Raw genomic sequence first — 14,547 nt, 5'->3', positions numbered from 1 at the left:
TGGAAACAGAAGTTTTCCCGTTACTTGATGTTGAAAACGAAATAGAAGAATATCCCCCTACACCTTCACCAACAGTGAGTAATTCCCCGGTGCAGAATTGGGAGTTGGAAGAATTTTTGAAGTTACCATGTGAGTGTACTGTGGAACGTACATCATTGGATTGTATAAAAGAGTGTATAATATATTGGAAACCAGACGATATTTGTATTTGTATTGCATGCGGTTTTTTGGAAGGTGGACAGTTAAAGCATGATTGTTTGATGTTGGATACGGAATGTCTTGAACGGAAAGCTATAGAAACCATAACAAAAGTTGAGGTTCGTAAAGAATTATTATCAATTTACAGAAAAAAGCATGGACATTTGTTTTTGATTACATGGAACTTTATTGAACGTTTCCGAGATCTTGTGTGTGACTTTGAATACAGGCCCACTCTATTAAAAATTTTACTAGAAAAAGATTTTGGGAAATATAGTGATATGGTGTAAAAAATGTACAAAAGTACGATAAAAGTAAGCTTAGTGTGAGTAAAAGATTTTATATTGAAGTAGAGTGTAGAATATATTGCCAATAACAATAAGACAAATATATATTTTTGCATTTATGTATTTTATTATAATGGAATATAAGTTTATGGAGTATATTTGGAAAATAATAGAACATACATCATGATGTTATATTAACGAATTATTTCTTGGAAAAGATTTATTTTGTATTGCCTTGAAACATATTATTAAACAGAGAATTCGAATAAAATATTATTTGATTGTAATATAAGACACAGAATGCATAGAACACTTTATTAAATGTAAGGGAAAAAAATGTGTTTTACACATGCGCAGAAGCTTTTATTGTAGGTATATAAATAGATGTATCACACTTGAAAAAGTATTTATGTGTTTTGTTTTTGCTGAAGAGCAGACAAATGAGTAACATGGAGACTGTTTATGTTTCACCTAGAGAAAAAGAAATTCAGCGTGAAAACGAAAAACCTATACTGTTAATTCACCCGTCTGACCCCGATTTGCCAGATGAATTACGTGATAAAGTGAGAATCATATATCCATCACAAGAAATAGAAGAAGTGTATTATTTTAGACGCTATAATAGATATAATGATGAAATACTCCCGGAAAGTGATGATGATGACAGTGTTTTAAATATTAACTGTTTTGAACTGGAAGCTAATGACTGTGAGTGTACTAGTGAAACTATTAGTGATACATGTGTTATACAATTATTTAATGAGTACACACCAAATTCTGTATTATTATGTAAAGCATGTGTTGAACATAATGAAAATGAAAAAGATCACAACTGTTTGCTGCAGTATGATTACGAATTATTACAAAAGGTGTGGACGATCTTAATTAAACGTGAAATGAGAGAGAAAATCTATAAACTTTATTTAAAGAAACATTTTAAAGGTTATAATATTAAGAACACTTATACTTTGGAGAAAAAATTTAATCTGGTATATGAATACATTACAGAGTGTGATTGTTATATCAAAGAAATAGTAGAAATGTTTTTAGAGAAAGATAAACAATTATTTAATTCTGTAAATGAACACTGAGACACTGTAGCATATGCATTTGATTGTGTATGAATAGAAGAACATATTTAACCTCATATATATATATTAGGGCTAAATACTTTGATGTAAGTTGAGAAATTACAAATTGTTACAGAGAATTGAACTGTTATCTATATTATTTTATAAATGGATCAATTTGTAGTATTGTAATATTAAGAATTTAATAGATTACAAACATTGGACTAACACATGTAAATAATAGCTAGAGCTAAAATACTGAATTACTGGCAACTGAATTGTCAGTGAGAGTAATGTATTTTAAAGAAATAAACTGATATTAGAAAAAATAATCTTAGTTGTTTGTATGCTATATGAAGAAACTAGTGTTTAAGAAGAATATGGTAGGAAACTGAAACTATTTAATACTTTATTTTAGATTTTTTAGAGACATTACCAACGTAAGTAAATGATGAACTATTGTCGATTGAAGGGGAATCACTGAGGTTGATACCTTGTGTTTAGTTTATGATATGAAGACTTTAACATTCTTGTTTACACAGTTACTTTTAAATGAATACTACATATAATCTTGTATGCAGAATGGATTGAATTAAGGGCATACTTACGCGAGGGATTCATTGGATGCGGACCACATTTAAAACTTTATAACCCAACAAACATTTCAACACTTTCTTAAGAGAATTATGGTTGCAGTAGGAGAGAAATGTGTGATATACTGTAGAAAACTCGATGTTACAGTACCCTTGTACTCTTTATGTCTTATAAAAAGAAGTTAGTGTACTCTTTTGCTGAGAATATAGATGACAATATTGTAAAATTACGTGTCGTTTTATTGCAACTAGAATAATGTTACTTCAATAATGCTTAAACGCAGTCACTGTTAGTGCAGAATCCACCCTCCAACAATTTTCAGGATGTGCAGACCCTTACTTGGTATATGGTTTTAAAAAGAATAAACATTGTACGATAACCTCTTGAAACTTGTAGACCCACAGTGAAGTATAGTCGGATATGGGGGAGGGCACGGTGACTCAGTGGTAGAAGAGATTTTGATGTTTGTGATTTAAAAACCGAGCAAGTGAACTTTGTGGTGGACAACATTTCTTTTCTCCTGGTACTTCCATTTCCTACATTTATTTATTGGCTTAAATAGCTTATCCGATCTTTCTCTCTTGTAATAGAATCGTTGCAAGGCTATGAACATACCTTATAATTATTATTAAATAATCCTTATTGAAGGTTTAATTTACTTCATGATTTCTTTGGAACAATAAAAATTTTTTGCTTGAGATGGATTGTTTTCTCAGGGAGGAAATGTTAGAATCATGAGAACTTGCTTACATGCTGTGTGCCAAACATAATAAGCCCTTGGCGGGCTAAGATCGAACCATGGACCCATCACGCGCCAGAGGTGAACGATTTGAAGGCGATGAAGAATATTTTATAATCCCACAGTAGTATTAATAATTGTTTGAGATTCTTAGTATACTATGTGATACACAGGTTACACGAATTTTATTTTGTTCTTTGAACTAATGTTTAAGAGGACCAGAAGGATAGATTTCAAGAACCACCTATGGTTCAAGGATTACAGTTTTAATTTTACAGCTTTATACACATGCATTCAAAATTATATGGCCATTAGATGGTTGTATAAGATTCTTGTTGGACTTGATTTGATTTGAGTTTAACGTCTCTTTTCATCAGCGAAGCTATATGAGACGTGGACCTACTGATTAACGTGGAATCCGAACCACATGAGCTCCCGCCGGGAATCGAACCTGGGTAGACTTTTGTTGGAATAAATGTTTTCGCTGGAACCTTTTTTAAAATTTAATGTAAAACTTTAAACATAATGAAGAAAATAAGAACATACTGAGGTGAAATAAACGTGAAAACTCTCACCGTGCAAAAGAATTAAGGAAAACAGCCTCTGTTTTCAAGCTGAGACTATCCATGGTTGAGATTGACCACCAAATATAACGATTATTTTTCTCAGATGATGAGTTTGTATGCTTATGCCAGTAGCTAAAACTGGAAAAGTGAACCAGGTAGTGTTTGCAAAATGTATCTCCTCACGTTCAAGTCTATCAATTCGCTGACGACACAGCATTTCTAACAACGGCTCGTACTATCCAACGTATCAACAGACTAATGCAGCCAGCCATCAACACATTTGTCCACTGGTGTGACTTAATCTCAGAACATGTGCAATTGTGATGGACAAAAATTCCATGGGTAGTAGGGCTGGTGGACAACAACAACTTCACGAAACATCTGTTGGTATTAAAATTAACGATACATGAACTTTCAAAAGACGAAATGTTTCTTTATCTGGACTGTTAATACTTTTTTGAAATTTCATCGGAACAAGCATTCAACTTAAACTATAATAAACGAACGAACTATCTAGTTGCATTATAGGAGGGCGATACAGGTGTGGATGAAAAGTTTATGTATTGATTTTTGAATACGAGTTGTGTGCGAGTAATTCAATTTTATTTAACTTTTAATATTAGAGATTATTTTATACGACCATTTAATATTTTATTATTTCTTATACATATTCGCTTTCATCATTTGTCCATTGTAATGTTAGTAGAAAAAATGTTTTATTTAACAACATGAGCACGAAAACCTACAAGAAAAATATTAGACAACATTCATAATTATCACTGTACGGAATACTTCTTTAAATGGAAACAGTTTGATCCATTGGTAGAGTGCACCCATCTGGCACGAAGATCCCTAGTTTAATCCCAAGACCGTGACAATTTGTGATGGACAACACCCTGTGGATATTCTCGGGGTTCTCCATTTCCTACCACTTTCTTCATATTCAACATTTTTACAATCATTAACCATTCAACGTTGCCTACTTGTAAAATGTCTCGAGTAGATGAGTATATAAGACTCATGCCAGAACAAAATGTTTTCTCTTTGCTCTCAAGCCAGAAAAAAAAAGCAGAGACTCATATCTACTTGCCAGAATAAGTGTTTTCGCTTTGCTCTCAAGCCAGAAAAGAAGAAACTCGTATCCACGAAACTTGTGAAATTTGGCGAGTAGCAACTCGAGAAATTTCACTTCGTGGATACGAGTTTCTTCTTTTCTGGCTTGAGAGCAAAGCGAAAACACTTATTCTGGCAAGTAGATATGAGTCTCTGCTTTTTTTTTCTGGCTTGAGAGCAAAGAGAAAACATTTTGTTCTGGCATGAGTCTTATATACTCATCTACTCGAGACATTTTACAAGTAGGCAACGTTGAATGGTTAATGATTGTAAAAATGTTGAATATGAAGAAAGTGGTAGGAAATGGAGAACCCCGAGAATATCCACAGGGTGTTGTCCATCACAAATTGTCACGGTCTTGGGATTAAACTAGGGATCTTCGTGCCAGATGGGTGCACTCTACCAATGGATCAAACTGTTTCCATTTAAAGAAGTATTCCGTACAGTGATAATTATGAATGTTGTCTAATATTTTTCTTGTAGGTTTTCGTGCTCATGTTGTTAAATAAAACATTTTTTCTACTAACATTACAATGGACAAATGATGAAAGCGAATATGTATAAGAAATAATAAAATATTAAATGGTCGTATAAAATAATCTCTAATATTAAAAGTTAAATAAAATTGAATTACTCGCACACAACTCGTATTCAAAAATCAATACATAAACTTTTCATCCACACCTGTATCGCCCTCCTATAATGCAACTAGATAGTTCGTTCGTTTATTATAGTTTAAGTTGAATGCTTGTTCCGATGAAATTTCAAAAAAGTATTAACAGTCCAGATAAAGAAACATTTCGTCTTTTGAAAGTTCATGTATCGTTAATTTTAATACCAACAGATGTTTCGTGAAGTTGTTGTTGTCCACCAGCCCTACTACCCATGGAATTTTTGTCCATCACAATTGCACATGTTCTGAGATTAAGTCACACCAGTGGACAAATGTGTTGATGGCTGGCTGCATTAGTCTGTTGATACGTTGGATAGTACGAGCCGTTGTTAGAAATGCTGTGTCGTCAGCGAATTGATAGACTTGAACGTGAGGAGATACATTTTGCAAACACTACCTGGTTCACTTTTCCAGTTTTAGCTACTGGCATAAGCATACAAACTCATCATCTGAGAAAAATAATCGTTATATTTGGTGGTCAATCTCAACCATGGATAGTCTCAGCTTGAAAACAGAGGCTGTTTTCCTTAATTCTTTTGCACGGTGAGAGTTTTCACGTTTATTTCACCTCAGTATGTTCTTATTTTCTTCATTATGTTTAAAGTTTTACATTAAATTTTAAAAAAGGTTCCAGCGAAAACATTTATTCCAACAAAAGTCTACCCAGGTTCGATTCCCGGCGGGAGCTCATGTGGTTCGGATTCCACGTTAATCAGTAGGTCCACGTCTCATATAGCTTCGCTGATGAAAAGAGACGTTAAACTCAAATCAAATCAAGTCCAACAAGAATCTTATACAACCATCTAATGGCCATATAATTTTGAATGCATGTGTATAAAGCTGTAAAATTAAAACTGTAATCCTTGAACCATAGGTGGTTCTTGAAATCTATCCTTCTGGTCCTCTTAAACATTAGTTCAAAGAACAAAATAAAATTCGTGTAACCTGTGTATCACATAGTATACTAAGAATCTCAAACAATTATTAATACTACTGTGGGATTATAAAATATTCTTCATCGCCTTCAAATCGTTCACCTCTGGCGCGTGATGGGTCCATGGTTCGATCTTAGCCCGCCAAGGGCTTATTATGTTTGGCACACAGCATGTAAGCAAGTTCTCATGATTCTAACATTTCCTCCCTGAGAAAACAATCCATCTCAAGCAAAAAATTTTTATTGTTCCAAAGAAATCATGAAGTAAATTAAACCTTCAATAAGGATTATTTAATAATAATTATAAGGTATGTTCATAGCCTTGCAACGATTCTATTACAAGAGAGAAAGATCGGATAAGCTATTTAAGCCAATAAATAAATGTAGGAAATGGAAGTACCAGGAGAAAAGAAATGTTGTCCACCACAAAGTTCACTTGCTCGGTTTTTAAATCACAAACATCAAAATCTCTTCTACCACTGAGTCACCGTGCCCTCCCCCATATCCGACTATACTTCACTGTGGGTCTACAAGTTTCAAGAGGTTATCGTACAATGTTTATTCTTTTTAAAACCATATACCAAGTAAGGGTCTGCACATCCTGAAAATTGTTGGAGGGTGGATTCTGCACTAACAGTGACTGCGTTTAAGCATTATTGAAGTAACATTATTCTAGTTGCAATAAAACGACACGTAATTTTACAATATTGTCATCTATATTCTCAGCAAAAGAGTACACTAACTTCTTTTTATAAGACATAAAGAGTACAAGGGTACTGTAACATCGAGTTTTCTACAGTATATCACACATTTCTCTCCTACTGCAACCATAATTCTCTTAAGAAAGTGTTGAAATGTTTGTTGGGTTATAAAGTTTTAAATGTGGTCCGCATCCAATGAATCCCTCGCGTAAGTATGCCCTTAATTCAATCCATTCTGCATACAAGATTATATGTAGTATTCATTTAAAAGTAACTGTGTAAACAAGAATGTTAAAGTCTTCATATCATAAACTAAACACAAGGTATCAACCTCAGTGATTCCCCTTCAATCGACAATAGTTCATCATTTACTTACGTTGGTAATGTCTCTAAAAAATCTAAAATAAAGTATTAAATAGTTTCAGTTTCCTACCATATTCTTCTTAAACACTAGTTTCTTCATATAGCATACAAACAACTAAGATTATTTTTTCTAATATCAGTTTATTTCTTTAAAATACATTACTCTCACTGACAATTCAGTTGCCAGTAATTCAGTATTTTAGCTCTAGCTATTATTTACATGTGTTAGTCCAATGTTTGTAATCTATTAAATTCTTAATATTACAATACTACAAATTGATCCATTTATAAAATAATATAGATAACAGTTCAATTCTCTGTAACAATTTGTAATTTCTCAACTTACATCAAAGTATTTAGCCCTAATATATATATATGAGGTTAAATATGTTCTTCTATTCATACACAATCAAATGCATATGCTACAGTGTCTCAGTGTTCATTTACAGAATTAAATAATTGTTTATCTTTCTCTAAAAACATTTCTACTATTTCTTTGATATAACAATCACACTCTGTAATGTATTCATATACCAGATTAAATTTTTTCTCCAAAGTATAAGTGTTCTTAATATTATAACCTTTAAAATGTTTCTTTAAATAAAGTTTATAGATTTTCTCTCTCATTTCACGTTTAATTAAGATCGTCCACACCTTTTGTAATAATTCGTAATCATACTGCAGCAAACAGTTGTGATCTTTTTCATTTTCATTATGTTCAACACATGCTTTACATAATAATACAGAATTTGGTGTGTACTCATTAAATAATTGTATAACACATGTATCACTAATAGTTTCACTAGTACACTCACAGTCATTAGCTTCCAGTTCAAAACAGTTAATATTTAAAACACTGTCATCATCATCACTTTCCGGGAGTATTTCATCATTATATCTATTATAGCGTCTAAAATAATACACTTCTTCTATTTCTTGTGATGGATATATGATTCTCACTTTATCACGTAATTCATCTGGCAAATCGGGGTCAGACGGGTGAATTAACAGTATAGGTTTTTCGTTTTCACGCTGAATTTCTTTTTCTCTAGGTGAAACATAAACAGTCTCCATGTTACTCATTTGTCTGCTCTTCAGCAAAAACAAAACACATAAATACTTTTTCAAGTGTGATACATCTATTTATATACCTACAATAAAAGCTTCTGCGCATGTGTAAAACACATTTTTTTCCCTTACATTTAATAAAGTGTTCTATGCATTCTGTGTCTTATATTACAATCAAATAATATTTTATTCGAATTCTCTGTTTAATAATATGTTTCAAGGCAATACAAAATAAATCTTTTCCAAGAAATAATTCGTTAATATAACATCATGATGTATGTTCTATTATTTTCCAAATATACTCCATAAACTTATATTCCATTATAATAAAATACATAAATGCAAAAATATATATTTGTCTTATTGTTATTGGCAATATATTCTACACTCTACTTCAATATAAAATCTTTTACTCACACTAAGCTTACTTTTATCGTACTTTTGTACATTTTTTACACCATATCACTATATTTCCCAAAATCTTTTTCTAGTAAAATTTTTAATAGAGTGGGCCTGTATTCAAAGTCACACACAAGATCTCGGAAACGTTCAATAAAGTTCCATGTAATCAAAAACAAATGTCCATGCTTTTTTCTGTAAATTGATAATAATTCTTTACGAACCTCGACTTTTGTTATGGTTTCTATAGCTTTCCGTTCAAGACATTCCGTATCCAACATCAAACAATCATGCTTTAACTGTCCACCTTCCAAAAAACCGCATGCAATACAAATACAAATATCGTCTGGTTTCCAATATATTATACACTCTTTTATACAATCCAATGATGTACGTTCCACAGTACACTCACATGGTAACTTCAAAAATTCTTCCAACTCCCAATTCTGCACCGGGGAATTACTCACTGTTGGTGAAGGTGTAGGGGGATATTCTTCTATTTCGTTTTCAACATCAAGTAACGGGAAAACTTCTGTTTCCAGTGGCGGAGATTGTGGGCTCACCACCGGTTGGGATGTCCCCGATAAAAACGTCAATACATCAAAGTTGGCCGGGGTAACTTCTGTTTCCAGTGGCGGAGATTGCGGGCTCACCACCGGTTGGGATGAAAATTCTGTTCCCGGTAATACATCCAAGTTGGCCGGGGTAACTTCTGTTTCCAATGGCGGAAAGTGCGGGATCACCAGCGGTTGGGATAAAACCTCTGTTCCCGGCAAAGATGATGATTCTGCGAGATCACTTTCACCTCTTGTACTAAGATCCAACGGTTTCATTGAATCCATGCTTTAAAAGCAATCTATAACTCCTTTTCACTAAAAGCACCTCTATATTTCAACAGCAAACAATTCAGGAAAATAAGGTTTGTTCTCCAGTGTTTCTATTAAGATTTTTTATTTCCTTCACCACCTAAAACAATAAAAGAAATTAAGAATTAGTTATTTGATGTATTACGACTTCCAATTACAAAATATAAGTTCCCTTTCAACTTCACTACTACATTTCGTCCTGGGTAATATGTTCAAACAATCTCGGGTCTCTTTTTATTGCATTAGCTTTCAACATGAAAAACCCTTAAGTTCAATCTGCGGTAACGTTAAACGTTCTGTCGCCATATATCCTCATTGTTACACTAGCGTTTATGAAATAAAACACAAAAGTTTACAATAATAATAATAATAATAATAATAATAATAATAATAATAATAATACTTACCGAATATTAATTTATCTCTGTTTAAGTGATAATTCAATTCAAATCCACGCCTTTCGTGCTCTCTGCTTTTTCTCGCTCCTATCACTTTATTATTTGCTTCAGCACCTAAAACAAAAAAGAAAAAATGCAATTAGTTACCGTATTACAACTTTTCAAATTACAAATATGATATTCAACGTAACAATAACGTTCCCAACCATATTGGCTTTGCATGTAAGAGAGCCATGGTTCGATTCGCAATGCAAATTCTGTTAACTACCTATCCAATATAAGTTTGTTCATACACAGTAAAAATATAGCATTTATAACTGAAAAAAGTCTACAGTGCAAGCAAGCGTGCGGTTCTCCACGTAGGATAGCCCTGGTTCGATTCCCGGGGGCGCATTCTGCTAACTTTCTGTACAATATAATTTATATATACCTGTTATATCTTACACAATTCATAGCTACATATAAGTAACAACATCTGCTAAGCAAAATGTTTGTCGTACGGCTTTCACGTGGAAGAGTTCTGGTTCGATTCACGAGGGCGCATTCTGGTAACTTTCTGTACAATATAATTTATATATACCTGTTATGTCATACACAATTCATAGCTATTATAAGTACAAAGTTCACACTGCAAGCATAAAATTTAGCGTACGGTTCTCCACCTGGGAGAATACTCATTCGATTCCCGGGGGCGCATTCTGCTAACTTCCTGTACAATATAATTCATATATACCTGTTATGTCTTACACAATTCATAACTATATATAAGTAACAACATCTGCTAAGCAAAATGTTTGTCGTACGGTTCTCCACGTGGGAGAATAGTAATTCGAGTCCCGGGGCGCATTCTGCTAACTTTCTGTACAATATATTTTTATATACCTGTTATGTCATACACAATTCATAGCTACATATAAGTAACAATATCTGCTAAGCAAAATGTTTATCGTACGGTTCTCCACGTGGACAAGCCCTGGTTCGATTCCCGGGAGCGCATTCTGTTGACTTCGTGTTATATCTTACACAATTCATAGTTATGTATAAGTAATAAGTTCACACTTCAAGCATAAAATTTAGCGTACGGTTCTCCACGTGGGAGAATACTCATTCGATTCCCGGTGCAATCATTAATGTTCATTCCCTACATATTACATTATACTATATCTTAGTCAAGTTATAATTCCATAAAAGTACACCGAGTCATATCATTTTTTCAATGCCGGAAAATCCGCAATCAATTCCCGATAAAACCAAACAGTTCCGTCCCCCTTATACTCCAAACAATTACAATATGTCCCTTTCCCATATAAAAATGAACAAGTATAATACAAGAAAACTACAACGTTATTACTTACCAATCTTCCAATCTCTCCTAGTAGTAAAATATCTTCTTCGCAAAGTTAACACTTGATGTTCTTGGTGCCCTCTTCTTTCTAAATGTACACATCATGCAAATGCATCAGTATTTATATGCCCTTAAATCTTTCCAGAAGGTTCGAGTGTGTTCTTTCCCCTATTCCAACAATAATAAATTTAAAAAATCTGGAAGTTTCCAGTGCTTTCTTTCACTCATACCAACGATCCAAATTTCTAGAATGTTCTTCAGCAGCAGCTGTCGCGTTACTTGTGCTGAATATTAATGAACTACCTTGTTCTACGTGTGTGATCTGCATATTTTATTTCCGAAAGGTTTTTTCTGTATTTTGCTTGCCCAATTAACATTTCTTTTGACCGGAAACAATTTATTATATGTCATGTTACCTCCGGCTGCACCTGCATACATTATGTGTCATTAGTATGCGGGAAAAAAGGGTGTATCCATTTTTTAAACTGTCAACCAACTGTGTATTACCAAGTGCTACCATGTCAAAAAAGTACACACTCATGAATATTTATGAGTGTTTACTAGTTGGTAACAATCTACTCTGTAATACTTATAAGTATAATTTTTACCTCAAACATTTTAATCAGGCTCTATAGTTTAAATTATTCTTTTCATAAGAGCAAAAGAATGAAGACTTATCAACAAAGGAACATTATGGATCATAGTGCGCTTTTTACAAACAATGAAGCCGAAAGCAAGATGTAAATAGTTGTGTATATATATCATTTTTGTAGTTGCGTTTTCAGTGATAGTGAATTTCCTTTTATTCTTTGATATTCACCTTTCGTTTTACAATACTGTAATTAAATCATGTAGTTCGTGATGGTATTAATAGTTCGACTGGTGAAAAGATTTCAGCCACAAAGAAATTCTTACACTCGCGCTAAAGGAACATTCAAAAGATACAATTCTGTGTTAATGAAAATGTTATCGAATTGCACGACATAAACGCCTTACGTTGTGACATTCAAAACGTAAATTATTCTGAACGTTGAGTGATAATCATAAGAAACAAAACATGTAAATATCTATGTATGAATATCAAGTAACAAAAATATGTACATGAATGTGATTTATCAGTGAAAAGTATATGCGCAGGGAAATTACTGTTAATTTACATGATAAACGTTAAATAAAAGTAAATGTGGAAAACGAAACATAATATTGTCATACAAAAAAGAAAATTTCATAAATAAGAATTAAAACTGATTTATTATTTATAAAACTCAAACAATGCCTAAAATAAAATTAAATGTAAAATTACTGATACTGACGAATTTAAGAAGTGACATGTTATTGTTTTTCAATAATAAAATTACTAATATTGTTAATAAAAAATTGTATTGTATTTATTTGAATAACTAAATGTAGAATTCTTAGAAAAACTCAAATTGTGATAAATAAACTGAAAACTAGTTTTATCATATGAAACAGATTTACTACTATTGCGTTATAGAAACACGAGTCAAACAATCTATAATTATAATTGGTTTAATATACTTAATTATTTATACGCCAACTTCTTGTAACAATTTTTACATTACTAGTTGTTTTAAAAAAAGAAATATTTAAAATATTTCTTGTTCTAGAGTTTAGTTAGAGACTCTAAAATATTGCTTTCTAATACGTTTTAAACCTGTCAAAAGTTGTCTTTAAAAGTCTCTATTAATCACAGTAGTTAAATAGCCAAATAAAGTTAAAAAGTATACGATCACTTTGCGCACCATTTTCACAAAAAAGGGTTTTAAGCAAAATTTGTTCTGATTGGAAGATTAAAGTGTGATACGTGCCTCCTGACGCTAACTTTACAATGCATTGTAATGTTCTCTTGTACATAAAGAAAACGGATACTTATATTTTTAAAGTCAGCAAAAGTTTCATCAAAGCGATGACAAAGGGAAATCACAACCATGTTTTAAAATTACTTTACTTGTATTTCCTTTTCTATTAACAGGAACACGAATCAATCAGTTTCTATATTCATGTTTTTCTTTCTTTTTCAAGAAATTCAACAATCATTTCAAAATTAAATACCGGTAAGATGATGAACAGTTTCTCATTCGTATTTATACAATACTTGTAACCTACAAATGCGCTAGCTCTTTAGTAAATTGGCACCAACTGTTGAGAAAGTTGAATGAGTTTAACCTTTAAATGAAACTCGATTTTGAATCTTTAAATTACACGAAGATTCATTTACTTATGCTTAGTTTTGTCTCTGACTTCCAAATATTGCATATTTGTTAAATTAGGTTAGTTTCAAATGAAAATACATATGAGTTGGTTTCAAACAATAACCAAGTAGACCGTTAGTAACTAACATTAAAATATCTATTATGAACATTTTATATATTTATAGACAACATTTCCTGTTTTCTTGGTAACAGTTTTGCAATTTTCTCCATTAGAATGTTGGTTCATAAACCCAAATTGTTCAAACCACCTGTCTTCATTATCATGTTCATCTTTCTTACCACCCCAAATAAAGTTCTTCACAGGGTCGAACCAATGTTCCTCTTGCTTTGACTGAGGCTCAGAATCAAAAGGTTCGTTTCCGAAAGCTTCTTCGAAAACACGGAAGGGGTCAAAAGGGAAACTATCGAAAGCATGAAAGAATTGGTTTGATGATCCTTGAGCACTTTCAACAGTTCCAAATTGATCATAGTGCTTCCTTTTATTTGGATCATTTAAAATTTCATAAGCTTCTGCTAATTCTTTAAATTTTTCTTCTGCATCTTCGGCTTTGTTTTTGTCAGGGTGATATTTGACAGCAAGTCTTCGAAATGCCTTCTTTATTTCCTTTTCAGAAGCATCCTTCTCAATCTCTAATATTTTGTAGTAGTCTTTAGTTGTTGATGATTCAGAATTGCAAGAATCTGTTAAAACTGCTAGGATGCATATACACTCAATAATAATTAATTTCAGATTCTTCGAATTCATCTTCGACAGTTATACACTGAAATTTGATGTAACATTGATGTTAATATTTTGATTAATAACAGTTTCTTTCTTTCTTTTGTCCCTTCTCTTTTATGGGCTTGTGCTCAAATGCTAGAACTCTTTACCATATACATATATATTTGTACAGTATGAAAACTTTGTATAGTATGAAAACTTTACTCAATCAATTAAATAAATCGTGCCATCATAATTTAGAGCACAGTATATAAATTAATATGCGCTTCCTTCATCAC

The 14,547-nt window shown here is 32.4% G+C and overlaps 2 protein-coding genes across 2 annotated transcripts; both read right to left on the bottom strand.

The window, feature by feature from the left end:
* Positions 1-4,129: 4,129 nt before the first annotated feature.
* On the bottom strand, positions 4,130-11,986 carry LOC145678803 (uncharacterized). Its single transcript, XM_081749322.1, has 2 exons — positions 9,979-11,986; positions 4,130-9,671 (listed from the first exon to the last, which is right to left on the bottom strand). Exon 2 carries the CDS (start codon positions 9,545-9,547, stop codon positions 8,759-8,761), a length of 789 nt encoding a protein of 262 aa, XP_081605448.1. The 5' UTR covers positions 9,548-9,671; positions 9,979-11,986; the 3' UTR covers positions 4,130-8,758.
* Positions 11,987-13,687: 1,701 nt separating this feature from the next.
* On the bottom strand, positions 13,688-14,293 carry LOC145679590 (dnaJ homolog subfamily B member 9-like). The gene has a single exon (XM_081750167.1). It carries the CDS (start codon positions 14,291-14,293, stop codon positions 13,688-13,690), a length of 606 nt encoding a protein of 201 aa, XP_081606293.1.
* Positions 14,294-14,547: the final 254 nt, after the last annotated feature.

The sequence above is a fragment of the Thermobia domestica genome, chromosome 2 (assembly GCF_964235325.1).
Source record: "Thermobia domestica chromosome 2, izTheDome1.hap1.1, whole genome shotgun sequence".
In the NCBI taxonomy this organism is placed as follows: domain Eukaryota; kingdom Metazoa; phylum Arthropoda; class Insecta; order Zygentoma; family Lepismatidae; genus Thermobia; species Thermobia domestica.
This window is presented reverse-complemented; position numbering and strand designations above follow the sequence as displayed.